The sequence below is a fragment of the Trematosphaeria pertusa genome (genome assembly GCF_010094035.1).
Source record: "Trematosphaeria pertusa strain CBS 122368 unplaced genomic scaffold BU26scaffold_10, whole genome shotgun sequence".
In the NCBI taxonomy this organism is placed as follows: Eukaryota; Fungi; Ascomycota; class Dothideomycetes; order Pleosporales; family Trematosphaeriaceae; genus Trematosphaeria; species Trematosphaeria pertusa.
In genome coordinates, this window is record NW_022987221.1 from 1,301,440 (window position 1) to 1,318,444 (window position 17,005).

A 17,005-nucleotide genomic window follows, 5' to 3' on the forward strand; every position below is an offset into this window, starting at 1 on the left:
AGAAGAGCCCGTGGGCAACGATGGGTCCCATGATCGATTCCAAGGTTGGCCCTCCTGGTTGCCCCTTCCCCGCTTGCTCTTTTCGTCATGTCGAAGCCTTGCTGCTTGGCGCCCAATGTGCGCTCGGGCCATGCGCGTCCATGGCCCCTTCCCAGCGTCTCCGCGAGTGAATGCCGTCGCCAACATCCGCACCGCCCAACGCGCATCCACCGCAGCACGCAAGACCTCAACGCTCGCTGCTGCAGCCGTGTACTCTTGTATTTCCGCTTGTAATTGTGTCGTCTCCCGGCTGCCGGCGACAAGCGCCGCCCTCCCATGACCGCGATCCTGCCTCCGACCCCACCGCATTCCTCACGTCGCGCCGCCCCAATACGTCGATATGTCGAAGAACACCAGCAGCAAGGGGAAAGCAAAGCCTGGTTCTAAGATTGCTGGCGCGCCACGAAGCCGGAACACCACGCCGATGCCCCATGTGCGCGCTTCTGTCGAGCCGTCATCCACGACCGCATCCTATTTCAGCAAACCCTTGACCGCCCTCTCCAAGCCATGTGATGTCACCGTTGAAGAGATCCTAGACCGCGGAGGGCCCGGCACCCAACAGGTACCCTCTGCCCACGCTCTGATCAGCATGAGGGAATCGATAGAGAATAGAGTCTTAGCCAACGTCCAGAAGCGCTGTGACGTGTCCAATGCGGCGCTGAGGGAGCTGCAGAGCCTCAAGAAGAACCGGCCTTCGCATGAGCGAGAGAGGGAGAGGCCGGACCACAAGGAGTCTGAGGAGCGAAAGCACAAAGTGAAGAAGATAGGTAAGAAATGGGCGCCTGACGATGACCGCCCGCTTGCAGTAGGCGCTCATGGCGTTGCCAGGCAAGATGGCGTCGACGTCCACAAAGGTGAGTTGCTATTGTGCCTGCTCCTTTCACTTTCACATCCCATATAGCTGCTCTATATGGAGCTATTTTATGCCCCTTGAACTTACCCAACACCACCCTCGGCCGCGAGACAACCATGTCGAACAACCAAAGGCCTAGAAGGCGACCCCACTCGAGAAAGAATCTCGCTCTGACTCCGCGTCTAGATAATTCCTCGACAATATCCTCGCCCATATCCCAGGCGCCGCCCTCTGCAACCGGCACTGGCCCCGCAGATGCGCCTTCACCTAGCATCTCTGAGGCGTCCCACCAGCCTCCACCCGCGCCCACGATTCCTCAATTCCAGACCTTCGGCGCCGATCCCTCCAAATTCGACGACCCAACCATCTATCACATCCGCGACATCACACCCGGCATGACAGAGGAGGAAATCAAGGAGATATACTGTGTTGCCGAATATCCCTGCGACGATCTTAAAGACTACACCGCCGGCACGCCTCCAGACAAAGACTTCTCCAACGCAAAGCCAGCATCTCAGGTGAATGCTACCGTCTTTGCAAACTACGTCGAGCCCTATATACGGCCCTTGACCGAGGAGGACGTAGCATTCCTCAAGGAGAGGGGAGATCGAGTCGGCCCCTTTGTCCTCCCTCGCCGTGGAAACAGACACTACAAGGAAATATGGGCAGAAGAAGATGGCCAGATGCACATCGACACGAACAACCACCTCCCCCCGAACGAAGCGCGAGGGTCGTACGAAGACATGGCAGATGACCTCCTAGAAACGGACCATGTCTCCGCTGGGCCCTTGCTCCAAAGACTACTTCAGACACTGCGCCCTGAAGGTCGCGGTAACTCGAGCAGCTCCAACGAAGCGAACGGAGTCAATGGCGACGCGATGGACATTGATGAAGGTGCCGGCGCACCGGCTGACACCACGAACAGCAACTCTTTGCCCGCAGCAGCCCAGCTCCCGGAATTCTTGCAACCGGGTTGGAAGGCGCCGCCAGCGAACGGAAGGACAGACTACGCATCTCTCGAAGACCGCATGCTCATGGAGCTCAAACACTATGGCATGCTCTCCGACGCGGACACAGAAACAGCAGCGTACGACTCCCACTTCGACGACGAAGTAGCCGCCCGCCTCCGCTTCCTGCAGAACGAACTCCGAAAACAGTCCATCGTAAACGGGGCGAGGAAACAGCGACTCTTGGAGCTCACAGAAGAACGTATAGCCCAGCAAGAATACAACACCATCGCGGACGATCTAGATAACCAGCTCAACGCTGCGTATCTCAAGCGGAACCGCAACATCGGCAAGGGCAAGAAGCAGACCAAACGACCTGGTGGTGCCGGTGGTGGCAGCCATCCCGTACCAAACGCAGGTATCAGCAGGCCAGGTGTCGGTGAGCCCATCAGGACCCTTATGGAGAGGAAGACCCAGTGGAATCAGACAATAGGACCTGTCGTTAACTTCGGGAAGACGGGTCTGCCTTCCGAGACAATCTTCCCGGAGGAGAAGATGAAGGAGCTAGAGAATAAGGAGGTCGAGATCTGGAACAACGAGACGGAGGAGTAGGCTGTGAGGTCTCACTCCGCCGTAGCAAAACTTCTTAGGCGTACTTGTTGGGATTACGAAATAAACAGGGTCGCATTGGATCGGCGTTGTGGTATAGTGTCTTGCAGGCTGGCATGGCTGGGTCTCGGACTTGGGATACTTAGATGGCGCTTGAGACTCGCCGGATCGATGGGATAGCATGAGGCACCCTAGGATATATTCTATCTTGTTGCATGTTTAATAGAAGACAAACCACGTCTACTGCTCTCTGGCCTTACGCCACTCTTATCAGTACGGCCGCGTCGAAGGATCAAACAATGAATGCATCTCGCACGAGAAGCACACAAACCGCTAGATGCCTTGCGAACTGTGCTATATTGCTTCGATCTCGATGCCATCCAGCCTCGAGGAAGTGACTGCACGGTCTTATGGAGCCGCCTGTACATGGGAGGAGCGAGTCTACTCCACTCCACTCTATTCCTAACAACGCACCGCCGATTGAACAAAGGACTAACTACTCACCTACCGATCAATCAAGCAAACGAAACATACGGATGAGAATAGAAACAAACGGCGGCATTCCGTCTAGTTCTATTTCTGTACCACACTGCGGGTTGCTACTTTTAGGCGTCAGTGCAGGGAGGTAGGGTAGGGCAGGGTAGGGCAGGTAGGGCAGATCTTGTTAGAGCAAGCGCCCAGGTGGATGGGCATGGTGGGTGGGGCGGGGTGGCTTTGAGGGCGTGGGCGGCCGTGGAAGAGTGTGCAATTGCCCTGCCGAAAGAGGGGGGTGTGTTGGCTGGCTGGTTGAATGGGGATGTTTCGTTTGGGATTGTATCCGCCGCCGCTGTGGGGTGGGGTGGTTTACAGCGTCTTCCTTGGTAGTGCTCCACTGATGGGTGGATGGTTGAGTGGAAGGGAATGTTTGTGTTCTGGGGATGGGAGGAAGGTGTTTAGTGGAGGATGGAAGGGATGGTGGAAATGTTACTTTGTGTGATTTGAGTGTGAGGGGACTGGAGAAGGGAGGGGAAGGAAGTTTTGCTAAACCGAGTGAGTGGGTTAGTGAGGTCTGCTGGATAGCAGCATAGTTAGGCTAGATGAGAAGTCAAGCCGCACTGGTGGGAATGAGAGTCTGCTCTTTTTTTCGTGAGAGGGGCATAGAGAGATATGGATATGATGTCTTTGGGTTTTTTCTTTCATCGTTTTAAGTAGTTGGTTGCGATATCGTCAGAATTTAATTTTATATATTCACATCGATGCTTAAATGCTTCAAAAAATCTGTACGACTATACAACGTGCTAAAATCAGGAAAAATCTTTGTCTACCTCATGCTATGCTACACGTACTCCCGCGTTCCACATTCGCATCTCGATCAGCCTGGCTCATGAGGTTATTGTGCAACCTACGCTGTTGCCTCAGCCTCAGCGATGCGCCGGCCTTTGTCCTCCCATCCACCAACTACTCCACACCAGTAAATTTAACTCCCACGTGGAACCACCCCAGCCTCAGCCTCAGCCTCAAGCCAGAAATGATTGGACACACAGCGCTCTGAGCCAGCTTCATCAGGCGCCGGGCCCTCACCCATCTGCGTCCCTGCCACTCCCCGCCGCCGCCTTCTAGACAGCAACCATCACCACTCATCCCTAAACAACCAAATTCCATTCAGACACACCTCCCAATTCCCATTCCTGCATCCCGCCCTCCAAGCACTTCGCCACCCTTCCGCCACCCAGTCCCACTCCCCCGGTCCGTCAGCCAGCACTGCTGCGCCGCAAACCCGCAGCCCCAACCAACAATCCTGCCCCAGACCCAATATATTGGGAACCCGTAGCAATTTACCTACTGTACGGAGGGGGGACGAACGACTGCGCCGCATGCACGCAATACCAACGCGGACCCCCGTCACCGATCGTGTGTGTAATGTATGTGTGTGTGGTGTACGACATGCACTCGCCGCATCTGCGCAGCGGACGGGTGGGCGGGAGCTAGTAGGGGTGTTTGGTGGGTGTTGGGATCTGCGTGCTGGAGTTGGAGGGTTTGTTGATGGCGATGGCGCTGGCTGGGAGAGTGTGGAGGAGAGGAGAGGAGAGGAGAGGAGAGTAGTCGCGCGCTAGTTTAGACTAAGATAGATGATCGATCGGATGGATCTAGGATTCGAAGGAACTCAACCAGGATTCGAAGGAATGATTGGCCGACGAGCGGTCTGGACCACAACGCACTATGTACTAGATAGATTGGACATTTTATATTCCCAGCACAGCACCGTGGAAATAGTAATTGGCGTTTTCGACAGCCATGTCTGCATGTCTTGCAGTCGGTGCGGGGAGCGTGTTCGTGCTACCTTAGCTTACCCGCTATCGTGGCATCTGCATCTCGACGACACCAACATCAACACCAGCAAAAGCCACATTTTAGTTCATCCTCCCATCTCCCCTCTCCCCTCACGTGCTGCCTTACCCTCTCTTCCCCCTCCCTCCCTCCCTCCCTCCGGCAACACGGCACCCCCTCCACTCCCAACCCTCCCACGTTTCACAACACCCCTACACCCCTCTTCACACCACCTCCCCCTCTGCCTCAGTCCCTCAGTCAGTCCCTCAGTCACCCCACCGGAAGCAGCCAAGCCGGCGCAAGCCCGAGCAAGCCCGAGCGCGCGCCCGGGGAATTAGCAAAGAGGCTCTGTGTCAAGATTTGGCTGGCAGGCGTCACGGCGGCTTGGCCTAGCTTGGCCTGGGAGAAGCTTTCGGGCCTGGCTCGGTTTACCTGCGGAGCACCTGCGGAGGACCTGCGGAGAGGGACAGGGAGGAGATAACTCGGGACGAGGGAGGGAGAAGGGGGAGGAGGGAGGAGATGACTCGGAATCGGGACGAGGGAGGGAGTAGGGGGGAGGGTTAAGGGAGGACATAACTCGGAATCGGGATTCGGGTGGGACGGCATGTTCTGAGGCTGGGCTGGGCTGGGATTTGTGAGGTATGCGTTAGGATAGTCTAGACGCGGGAAGAGAGACTTGCAGGTGGTAGATTTGCTATGCGGGCTATGCGGAGAACTCGAGCGGAGCGGACCGACTGATGCAATAACGGACAGTTTTACGACCGCCAAATGTCGATTCTGCTCATAAAAAAAAACCGAACAAGACCAAATACACATCCAAAAGTTAAGGAGAAAAAAAGGGGTTGTAGTAGGTATTTCCAATTGAAGACCTGGGCCGCCGAGAGGGAGCCTGGCGTTTTGCACCAGCCCTGCTGGGTTCCCCAAAAAAACCAACCACACATACCACACATACACAGTTCCATACACCCGGTTCAAGTCCCTTGCCCCTTACCCTTACCCCTGCCAAAAGCTGCTTTCCGCCTCTAGTTCGTAGACATACATTTTCTGGAGTGGGGGGGTTGTTTAGTTTAGAAATGCTCCTTCCAGAACTTGAAGTTGACTTCCTGGCACTTCGCCAGCTTGCACGCCTTCTTGATATCGCGCGCCGCCACATTCGGACCGCAGAAGTACACACCGACATCGGTTCTGAGCGTGCTCTCCAAACCGCCGATATACGTCCGGTCGATAATGCCATCGCGCATACCGCAGAGCAGGCGCTGGAAGTCCGGACGGCCAAAGTTGGTTCGCGACTTGAGCTCAGTGAGCGGATCCTTGTCCGTGCCAACCGAGTTGAGGACGATGTTCTGGGCCGTGTTGGCGTCGATCTTCTGCGTGAGGTAGGTGTGGATGCGCAGGAACTGGTCGCCGTCGGCGCCTCCCATGGACTGGGCTTCAAGCGAGGAGAGCAGCGTCTGGAACCATTCGAAGGAGCTAGTGTCTTTGCAGACCCAGATGAATTCGACGCGACGGAGACGCTTGGGCGGGTTCGGGCTCAGGCGCTGGTGGTAAATGGACTTGAGGATAGACGCCCAAGGTGTGACACCAATACCAGTACCGATGAGGACGGCGATTTCGTTCTCGAAGACATCCTCGGCGGGCGCTCCGTAGGGCCCATCGATGCGGAGAGCGGGCATCCTCTGGCCATGCTGCAGCGCGATCTCGTACATTCCCATGGGATCGAGCTCGTCGTAGAGCTTGGACTGCGACTGCCCGGCTCCTAGAGCATCGGCGAGAGCACGGGTGAAGTCGCCAACTTGACGAACGTGGACGGAAATGTACGGGTCCTGCGGGCAGGAGGTGATGGTGAACGGATGCCACTGGTGGTAGCTGACGTCTGGGCAGTTGAGGAAAAGCCACTGTCCGGGCTTGTACTTCATGCTGGGCTTGGTGAACTGGATCTCGACGGCATCTAGCACTTGTCAGACCGGGAAAGTAGAAGGATATACTGAAAACACCTACCGTACGGGTGACGAACGACCTTGACGATCTGAGTCTGCCTCCTGCAGCGGATCTCGCGATACAGACGGTCGAACAGGTACAGGCCACCTCCAAACAACTCCCATCGCCAGCCCTCGTAACCAATACAATGGGTCCAGAAGCCTTCCTTATCGAAAGGAGAGTAGGGGTTGGCGGTATCGCGCACGAAACAGTTGGTGGCGTGCGTGTACATACCAAGCAGGAACGGAATGAAGAGGTGGTGCGTGTACCAGAAAGTCTCAAAAGACTGCTGTCGGATCCTGTGGTGGGCGGTAGTATAGATGAGCAGCATGCAGAGCAACATGATGTGTCCAGTAATGCCACCAGCCTGAGTATAGTGGATCTCTAGCGCAGTTTCCGGTCGCACCTGGGTTACCTCGACATTGAAGAAGCTGTAGAAGGTCAGATCTGGTCAGCCCTCATCGCTAGTCAGAACTTACTTGACGTAATGCGCTGCGGTGTGGATGACAGTGAAGAAGAGCATGGCATAGGCGACTTGTCGGTGGAACCACATAGACTCATCCAGCGGGAACCACCTGATCTTTGGCCGTATATGGCGGAGAATATTCCTGCACATCGGCAAGACGATGACCATGGTGTCGACGGACAGTACCAGACCGGCACCCCGAGAGGTCCAGACGGAGAATTGGAGAGCGTTAAGCGCAGCTAGACGGATGTCCGCGGCCTGTTTCCACCTGCGATCAGTTAGTATCGCGTGCCTGCCGAGATGCTAAGGCAGAGGCTTACCATCCGATGCCGAAAATTGCAAAGTGGAAGCCCCAAAACAGAAAGTGGAAGATGAGCTTCCTCGGCGTAAAGAAGCCATGCCATACAGATTGCTGCCCCATGATGACGATGGCCTATTGCGCGACGATAATAATAACAGGCCTCTATATCCTCAAGGCGGCGCAAAGCATCAATCGAGTACACAGCAGGCCGGCCGTTCAACGGTGATTAGAACAACGGATTAAAGAGCGTATGTTGGAAGAATGCGAACGTCGACCGGAAAAGAGGGAATCCAGTCGAAGTTCAACCCGGCCAGCCAGATACGAATCGAAGAAAAGAATGTCGGCGTCGAGGGACGGTGGAGGGAGTGGTGTGGTGTGTTGTGAGGGAGCGGAGGTAGAGATGACGCCCCAGGCGGCCAGGGAACCAAGGGTTATTAGAGGGTAAGCTTTTGGGCTCGCTAGTGGCTAGGGCGAAGATCAGGTGGATCTCGGATGAGCCGTGCGAGTTTGGAGGAGCGGCACACTGTGATGAAACCGACAGGCTCGCTCGGAACGGGCGTGGCTCAAACTGCAGCCCTGGTCGTTTGCTGTATAGAAGATGGACTATGTTGGATGACAATTTGCAGGCTCCGGAAAAGGCTGGAGTCAGGCACAGATGAAGCGGCGCGAAACCTGATGGAGCCTGGGCGGAGGAGGTGGATTGTCGAGGGGTATCGAGGGGCGTGCGGCTATGCGATGCGCGCCAAATGTATGAGGAGCGTCTCAAACCTGAAGCGCCAGGCACAGAACCATTTTTCTCTGTAGCGTGCTGACTCTTCGGGAAGCCCAGGCCGCTCTCCGTGGGCAATGCGCAGTTATGCGCCGGAGCGAGTACGGGTGTTGGTGGTGCTCTCGTCGTGTGCGAGTTCAGATGGAGGCAGATTGTTGACTGTAGCTTCTACCGGTGTGCAGATTGCGCAATTCCGTGCCTGAGTCGTTGCGTTTACGAAGGCAATCGATTTTCCGCTGGCAAGGTCGCTTTCGGCGGTGTCCTGAGGTTTTCGAGGAGATCTATGCTGATACGCAGGGGTCCGCTGAGACAGTCCACGTGTGAGGGCCTGACGGGGACAGGGTCGGTGCGCGCAAGGACGTGGATGAATTACTGAGGCGAAATAGCGGTACCTCTGGGTAGTCACAGGCAAAAGACAGCGGATGCGCTCTGCAATGGTGAAGAAGTGGTGGTGGACAGTATGCAGCGGGTGTTGTAAGTACTCTCGCCACCGGCGTTGCGGTCTTGGACGGGCGGCCCCTTGCACGGATCCACAGCGCAGGCGTGCAGGAACTCGGTCGGCTGCTGTCTTTCTGGACGCGCCGAGGCGTGAAGAGCGTACAGAGGGCGATGTTCGTGAAGCCACTCGGCGCTGTGGTTGGTAGCACCGGGCGGGCCGGGGGCTGGGAGCTGGGGCGCGGCGGCACCGTTTGAGCCAATCTCTTCGGGCTTCGAAGCGCTCAGGGCCCCCGCTAGCGGGCAGATGCCCCCGCAGCCTGCGAGCGCCGGCGGTGAGCGGTGCGATCCCGAGCCTGTGCAGTGCTATCCCGGCCTATTTTGGGACGTCTGCCACTCATCGTCGACTGCCATCGCAGTGGTACACGACCACGCGGGCGAAAGCCGATATCTCGACCCACCGCCGGCATGCGTCGTTATCAGATGCCCTCCACGAGGCGTGCCTTAGGGCCGTGATAGAGCGAGCGAACTGCAGCATGCTCGTGCTGGACGGATATGTGGCCATTGCAGTGGTTGACGCAGACGAGCCATGCGTGACGACTCCGCCGAGGCGGCCCAGGAATGGCGGCCGTGAGTCGTGTAGGTTTATCGATAGGTACTGCACCAGAGCCGGTGCAGGGTAGAGAACGCCAAGTTGAAAAGCAAATCGTCGGTCTGGGGGTGGTTGATGTGAGAAGGGGACGGAATGGGAACAAGCCCCGCCTTGGTGCTATCGCCAGTGACGACTGCATCCACGTACTGTGATCTAGTCTGTGAACCTTGGAAGCAATTAGCGGACAGGCTGCTGTCTGCTCATACGGTATTGACAGTGGCAGTCCCGTGGGCCGAAAGACGGCGGGATTGGCTGGCATATCGAGCATCGCGCCTTCCCCGACCATCGTGCACTTCCCGATTAGGAAGCAACCACCCAGGACCCCGATGTCGTCACCCTCTGCGAGCGGGCTGCATCTGAGGACGCTGCAGTCTCAAAACAACATCAGGCCATTGTTTGAGGCTGCCATCTATTACACAGCAGATACAAGCCGCATTCCCCATCTCCACGCGTTCGCCATCCTAGCATTTCCCAGCCATGACAGCCGTTGCAGCAAACAACGTCGTACGACACTCTCCCAGTATCAGCCCACTTTGTTTTGAGAAAGCACGTCAAGCTTTCTGCAGCCCGCTGTCGCGGATGCCAGCACCGACTCAAGCTCGAGATTCATGCCTCAGACGTCGACATCCGGGCCCGCGGCATGACGGCGGTGCGGCAGCGTGCAGCTTCTGCGGTAAACTTTGTCGTACGACGTTGTTTGATGATCATCGATCGCTCCTGCAATGATTCCTCAGGACTCCCGGCTGCCGTTCGCAGGAGAAGACGTCAGAGACAGCATCCCGGACGACCTGTCGGCTGCCCGAAAGCGCTCCATTTGTGTATCCTGAGGCGTTTCCTAAACCGGGACTGAGGCATCCGGGCGCCGGCCAATGGCGGCATGGCATCTCGCGAGCCACTGTCTCCGGCGCGATAAATCACTCAGGCAAATACGGTGCCGAGAGCCGCGAAAGCGAGTTCACTTTGCATCAGCACGTTGGCGGCCTGGCAGGGCTTCTGGATGGCAGCACGAAGGATTATTGTCGAGCCGGACATCACCAAAGCATCGCTCCACCGCAGCGCACCCAGACCCCTCCGATTGGCACGCCACGTGACGGCGCAATACTCGTCTTCTCGAAGCCACGGCCGCCAAGAGGGGGAAGCGCCGCACTGATAGGCTCTGCAGTAGTACCGGACGCAGCCGAGCCGCCGGGATCAGAGCTGGTGGCTGCAGCACGACGCCAGGATGCTGCAAAGAGGCTGGACAGGATGGCACATCGCATGCATCAGCATTGCCCGCGCAGCCAATCAGCCGCGCGACGGCGCTGCTGCGGGGTCCCCCGGCGGCTGCTCACAGGCCCATCCCAGACCCCTCCGACCAGCGCGGGCCTGGCGCATAACGTGTCTCTACATTTACGGCACCGCTCTCCTCCTCTTCTATCGTCGTGACACGCTTGCCGTAGCAAAACCCTCCCGTCGCTGCCTCCACGATACCTGAGCCCCTCGCCCGCTGTCGTCGCAGGACTGCCTCCGCACTGCCTCAGCCCGCAATCTAACTCACGCCGGCCGCACCGCTCCACCCGTGCCTGAGTCTCGTGCGATCGCCGCTTGCTTAACTCGCTACTCCGTTACCTGGCCCGTGACGACCTGCCTCGACACCTGGTATAACAAAACCCTGCGCCCGCCGCTGCTGCCAGATGCTCTTTCGTCGTAGCTACTGGTAGCTCGCTGCGCGATTCCCACAGTCGTTATACCACCTTCCCTTCTCTTCGCTTCGTCCACCGCCGGGTCGGTTTACCTCGTCCTTTCTTTTAATTCATTCCTTTCGACCAGAGCTATGGGGAAGCTAATCAAGAACCACTGGGCGCGCCTCATCGTGCTGACGGCTGCTGCTTGTGAGTCGATACCTTCGATTTGAGACGGAAGCCTCAGGACTCACATATATCCAGACCAAATCTGCGCGGCAATCGAAGCCTTCTTCTGGCCCAAGATCTTCTGGGACTTCCTGACCAAGAATCTCGATGGCGGCGTTAAGCCCATACCGATCCTTCAAGTCGTCAACGTCATCATGGGTGTCGTCGGTCTCGCATGGGAGTGGCCGCTCGGAATGCTCGCCGGTTCTGGATTGCATCGCTCCATCGAAGCTCGCCTCATTATCTACCCCCTCAGCTCTCTCGTTGCCCTCTTGATATACCAGGGTACCAATGCCGGTCTGTACTATATTGTCGGCATGATTGCGTACTTCTGGGCATACAGCGAAGGCGAGGTACGTGCTGCATAATTCATCTGATCTCAACCCAGGCTGACTCCATATCAGGTTGTCTGCCCCGAACCCTGGACTCTCCCCAAGCGCGGCTCCACCGCTCGACGGACCATATAGACGTTTCCCTCCACTCCAATTTAACTCACTTCGCACGACCTTTTCTCGCAAGACGGAGTTCCACGTGGATGATTACCTCTTCGATCTCATCTCAACCCCATTTCCCGATTTCTCGATACCAACCTTTTTCGACCATGATCCGCTACGTTACGGCAGCGGAGGCGTTTTTTTTGGCGGCACGAACGAACGAAAGAAAGACCGGGGCGGAGCGCTTTCCTTTTGACGCATCTCAGCAATACGCTACGCCTTTTAACTACGAACTGTGGTAATAGTTCTCTCTCGCAGCGTGCTACTTGTCTACCTCGCAGCAAGCAAGCAAGCAAATATCAATCAAACCAGTGCTACCAAATATCCACTCGTTTTCTCCCCCGTTACTGGAACGATGTCATGAACCGCTAACATGCTCACTTCACTAGCCCTGAGCGCTTCCCCTCACACACACACGCCACGCAAAGAATGCACTCACTCGCGCAGTAACAGAATTGTGGAAATTTGCCAGAATCCAGGGAATTATGCCTCATGCATTGCGTGCGGCAGCCTACCTACGCGCGTGCACATGTCTGAGGCTAACCTCCCTCACGCGTTGCGGGTTTCACCTCCTCCGCTTAGCAGCCTCACCTCGCCTAATCCAGCCTTGCGTTCCGACTCCCTTTTTTTTTTATTTGCCTTGCCCGAGCTAACGTCATGTCACTTGCTCGCTTTTCTCTCGGACTTGTTCGCTCACTTTTTCGTCGGCGGGGTGCTGGTTTGCGAGGCGCTTTTGCGCTTGAGGTGGCCTCGGCTGCGCGCGGGGGAGGAGGTGGTTCTGTCATGGAAGCGGTTAGATGGCTTGGCAGTAGGTAGGAGAGGTGACGTGCACGGGTGGGTTGGCGGAAGAACGTTTGTGCGATAGGATGTGGGCATCTATGATGGAGCTGGATAGTGGGAAGTGCGAGAGATGTAAAGTGGTCTTAGACATTATCCCGCGTGAAGCGAAGTGAGATGAGATGAGAAAACTGTCCAAGCCAGACGATGCTGATATCCCAACTCTTCCCTCCTGTCCATCTAATAAATGCCCCAACCACAGCCCCAACCCAACCCTCCAGCGCTCTCTCGCCACGCACAGCAACCCCCCTCCAAACCCCAAACGCGTAGCAAAGCAAAAGCAAAAGCAAAAGCAAAAGCAAAAGCAGACGAGAGTAAAAACTCAAACTCACTCCTCAGGCCCCTCAATTAGAATCTTGATGCCCTTCCCCTGCTTGACGTCCCTAAACGCGCTCTCCGCGTCGTCGAACTTCACCTTGCCGGTGACGAGCTGCTTGACGGCGACGCGGCCGGTGGCCACGAGGTCGACGGCGGTCTGGTAGTCGCCGGCGCCGTAGCGGAAGCTGCCCTTGACGTTGAGCTCCTTGGTGCACATGGCCATTATGGGGAAGGTGATGTCGGGCTTGCCCATGCCGCCCTATAGTTCTCCTTAGCTGGGTTCTCGTGATTATAGTCGCGAGATGATGGTTGGATGTAGAAGGGGAAAGAAAGGAAAGGGGAGGAGCGTACCTGCACATACGTCCCACCCATCCGCAGCGCGTGTATCGCCGTCTGAATGCACGGCTCGGCACCGCTGGCGTCGATGATAACGTCTGCGCCGGGGCCGAGTCCGCACTCCTTGATCATGTTCTTTGCGTTCTCCTCTGCGCTCACCCTCGCGCTCTTGAAGCTTGCGTTCGCTGCGTACTTGAGCGCAAACTGCAGCCTCTCCTCGTTGATGTCTACGGTCACAACCTTGGTTGCACCGTATGCCTTCGCGACTGCGCAGCATAGCAGACCGACCGGCCCAGCACCGAATACGACGACCGAGTCCCCGGGCTTGATAGCTGCTTGCCGTGTGATGTGCACCGCGACCGCCGTGGGCTCAATAAGTGCACCCTCTTCCATGCTCATGCCCTCGGGGAGCTTATAGCAGTAATCCTCAGGTAGGGAGTAATACCTCGCAAGCGTGCCGTCGAATGGTGGGGTCGCGGCGAACGCCATATCCGGGCAGAGGTTGTATTTGCCTTCTTTGCAGCGAACGCAGCGCCTACAAGGGACGCCGGGCTCCATTGCAACGCGGTCGCCGACTTTGAGGGAGGTTACTTTGTCGCCTACCGCGTGGACGATGCCAGCCGATTCATGGCCTAGGACCATGGGCGATTCGACGACAAAAGGCCCGATGCGTCCTTCGACCCAGTAGTGCACGTCGGAGCCGCAAATGCCCGTCCATCGTGGTTTGACGATGACATCGTATTGTGAAGGTAGCTCGGGGACTGGTCGGTCTTCGTAGACGACCTTGTTGGGTGCTTGAAGCACGAAGGATGGGTTCTGTCCATTTATCTTAGCATAAGGAAAATGTAATTAGGCAAATTCAAGCTTCAATTGGTGATTTGGAGCCTATGGTTGTTGTGCTGCCGGAGTGTAGCTCACAATGGCGGGGTTGGTGGGGTAGCTCTACCTTCTGCGTAGCTGTCTGTGTCGTCATTGTCGCCTTCTCTGTCTGCTCTTGCTGCTGCTCCGGCACCTCGGAATGCTTCTTCTTGGAAGGAAAAATGTGTCTGAAGCAAAAGCAAGATGTCATTGAGAAGCCGTAGTGCAGCTAAAATAATCAGACGGTGGAATGACGAGAATAAAAATGGGAGCTGTTAGCTCTAGCTCGTGGCTTATGGTCCCGCCGCAAGCCGCTTTTAGACCCAGAGACGAGCCTCGAGTGCAGTTGTGGGATCTAGATGTCGAATTTACCCGAACTATTTATCCGGAGCTCAACTGTTGTCTTGCCGTCTATCGTCTATCTTGTTTTGGTATATCGCATGCGCCGATTTCGCTGATGACCATGCCGTCGCTATGCTGAATGACTAAAACGCGCCGGATGCAGTATGATTCGTGGTATCGAAGCTCAACGTCCTGCAAGAAGCCCCCACGAGAACCGGCAATTCGTAACAGTGTGGCGTCCCTCGGGCTGAAAGGATGCGAGCGGAGTGGAGAGACTTGGCCTATTCAGCCTTTTGAGGTTTCCTCCCCCAGCATGACCACCAACAAGTCACCAGAGCATTATCGCCTCTTTCTGCGTCTACGCCGGTCCAACCCCAATCATCGTAGCCCTTCTCTTCACCTTCCTCTAAAATATGCAGCCCAATCTTCGCCATCCGCTCTCGAAAGTCTCTTATCTCCGGCAGATATGCGTCTCTGTACGGGAACTCAACGATGACTCTTTCTTCCTCCCCTTCGGAAAGCCACGCGTCGATGGTATCCACGAGCATGCGCGGGTGCTCTGAAGAGTAGAGCGAGTCTGCGGCTAAGATATATCGGAATCTAGTACGGAGTGCCTCAGCATCGCCGCCAGCGCTGGTTGCATCCTTGGGCAACATGCACGAAGCGGGTTTATTCCAGTCTAGAATTCCGGTGCGAGTAGATCCATGGTTTAGCTCCACAATCTTAGCGTTCCTTTGAGCATTATGCGTAAGATTTGAATAGATGCTGGGCAAGTCGGTGAGGATAACATCCGCGCCTAGACCAGCCATCGCCAAACCCACCAAGCCGGTACCAGACCCAAGCTCCAGTACTCGGGGTCTATGTTGGTGATGCGGCATCAGGAAGTCAAAAGTATGTAGTCGCTTAGCTAGAAGATAGGAAGCAGCCCAGGTTTTGAGGCCCAGATCGTCGCCGGTGAGGGCAGGTTCATGGATACTGAGTTCGAATGAACCATTTGCGGCGGGTATGTCAAATTTCCGAGAGATAGCACCCATAGCGGTGCGCCCGGATCTTTCGCTCAGTCGAGCGCTGGCTTGATTCCATATCTGTTCTTTGGCCTCTTCGTCTTGTATCCATCGTAGACTACTGCTCACGATGCTCGTGAGGTACTGGGTCACACCTTCTGGACTGACCTGTACGGCGTTCGGCACCGCGGTCCATCTATCGCCGGAGGTATTTGGCCTTTTCGCTTGTTCTTCGTTATCGTTACATTCCCATGACGGTGGGGCGGATGTGAGCAGGGTGAGCGTATCGAGGAGGGCTTCGGCGGAGGGCTTAGTGTAAAGCTGGGGCAGATCGAATACTGCGACAGCCGTCAGCCCAGAGGCAAAATTAAGCATAAATGCAACATACCGTCGAGCAGCGACATTGCTTGAGGGTCGGTATGTTCAGCCAGTTCGCGGAGGTGGAATAGTCGGTGGGGTTAGATGTTGGTCCAAAAATCGGGTGGTCCGTGCGCTTCTAGAATTTATTGGAGGCTCTCACGACGACTGGTCAATCGTCGAAAATGACGACCCCAGGCTTCTGCTTTCGAAATGGGGCCTCGAGGGCCCGCGATGACCAATTAATAGTACCGACAGCCGCAAAAAGCCCGAGAGGGATAGACGATGTTGTAGCGCTCAATGTATCTAGACCAAAGCGCATTGTACCCCGCGCTGGGAGTATTAGACGCTCAGTCTTTCTTCAGCGTTGCCTTGAAGCCATAGTATGCTTGCTCCATGTCGAATTGGAACTCCCGGGCTTGGTCATCATTTAGCTTCTCTGCGGCCCTCATCTGGTTGAGTGTGATTAGCCATTGCACAATCTTTCCCTTGCTCTCGAAGTCTTTATCCGTAACTTTGTTCACAGCTTGAATGATCTCGACCAGGAGCGGGTGCAGCGTATCCTTTTCGATAAGACCGATCTTGATGGCATCGAGGAGCGTGATAAAGTTCTCGGTTGCATTAACGACGAGGGTCGCATCTGCTGAGTCGCCTTGCTGAGCAGGCTTATGTGAAGGGCCTTGTTCGACTGTTGCGGGTATGCCAACGCGTAGACGTTCGGTGGCTCGAGGACATTCCATCTGAGCACCGTGTTAGCCACGGGAGGAGAAGCCGATCGCAGCAGACACGTACATCCCATTCCCGCTTGAAAGTCTCCAGATCGCCGAATGCTCGCGCGACCGTCTCATCGGTGAGGTTCGACTTGTATTGCTTCAGTAGCCTGCTGCATGTCTCCGTGTAGTCGGCTTCGTGAATCGAGTCTTTGAGGTACGCCTTTTCCAGCGCATCGAGAGTGATTATGATGCTGTAGATTTCTGCGAGCGAGTCGTAGAGATCCCGTTCGGCGCTCGTCGTGGACAGCTTGACTTCCTACATGATGCTGGGATTAGGACCTGGCGGACGTAGCGGAGGAGCTCGTGTACCTCGTCGAGATTAATGGTCGCGGACAGTGTAGACCGCGGGATATATGGCGTTGGCGCGTATGCTAACTGTCGGTTTCCATACATGATGGATGCGTTGAGCAAGCTGCGTAGAGGAGCCGCGGTGGTGCCTTCC

General features: G+C 56.2%; 6 protein-coding genes across 6 annotated transcripts; 2 read left to right on the forward strand and 4 right to left on the reverse strand.

Moving 5' to 3' along the window:
• Positions 1–126: 126 nt before the first annotated feature.
• On the forward strand, positions 127–2,551 carry BU26DRAFT_54265 (uncharacterized protein). Its single transcript, XM_033831663.1, has 2 exons — positions 127–893; positions 1,079–2,551. The coding sequence occupies exons 1-2, from the start codon at positions 380–382 to the stop codon at positions 2,449–2,451; spliced, it is 1,887 nt and encodes a 628-aa protein (XP_033681874.1). The 5' UTR covers positions 127–379; the 3' UTR covers positions 2,452–2,551.
• A 2,242-nt stretch (positions 2,552–4,793) lies between these two features.
• BU26DRAFT_54420 (uncharacterized protein) lies at positions 4,794–5,700 on the reverse strand. The gene has a single exon (XM_033831725.1). The coding sequence runs from the start codon at positions 5,569–5,571 to the stop codon at positions 5,026–5,028; it is 546 nt and encodes a 181-aa protein (XP_033681875.1). The 5' UTR covers positions 5,572–5,700; the 3' UTR covers positions 4,794–5,025.
• Positions 5,541–6,684, reverse strand: BU26DRAFT_521269 (uncharacterized protein). The gene has a single exon (XM_033829489.1). It carries the CDS (start codon positions 6,669–6,671, stop codon positions 5,823–5,825), a length of 849 nt encoding a protein of 282 aa, XP_033681876.1. The 5' UTR covers positions 6,672–6,684; the 3' UTR covers positions 5,541–5,822.
• Positions 6,685–10,800: 4,116 nt separating this feature from the next.
• BU26DRAFT_521271 (uncharacterized protein) lies at positions 10,801–11,956 on the forward strand. Its single transcript, XM_033829490.1, has 3 exons — positions 10,801–11,226; positions 11,281–11,597; positions 11,649–11,956. The coding sequence occupies exons 1-3, from the start codon at positions 11,169–11,171 to the stop codon at positions 11,709–11,711; spliced, it is 438 nt and encodes a 145-aa protein (XP_033681877.1). The 5' UTR covers positions 10,801–11,168; the 3' UTR covers positions 11,712–11,956.
• Positions 11,957–12,903: 947 nt separating this feature from the next.
• Positions 12,904–14,202, reverse strand: BU26DRAFT_430830 (sorbitol dehydrogenase 2; the record flags this gene model as incomplete). Its single annotated transcript, XM_033823907.1, has 3 exons — positions 12,904–13,152; positions 13,245–14,045; positions 14,176–14,202. 3 exons carry the CDS (start codon positions 14,200–14,202, stop codon positions 12,904–12,906), a joined length of 1,077 nt encoding a protein of 358 aa, XP_033681878.1.
• Positions 14,203–14,710: 508 nt separating this feature from the next.
• BU26DRAFT_532540 (VPS28-domain-containing protein) lies at positions 14,711–16,956 on the reverse strand (the record flags this gene model as incomplete). The annotated part of the gene is made up of 4 exons (XM_033831106.1): positions 14,711–15,629; positions 16,202–16,530; positions 16,583–16,819; positions 16,873–16,956. The coding sequence occupies 4 exons, from the start codon at positions 16,954–16,956 to the stop codon at positions 14,711–14,713; spliced, it is 1,569 nt and encodes a 522-aa protein (XP_033681879.1).
• Positions 16,957–17,005: the final 49 nt, after the last annotated feature.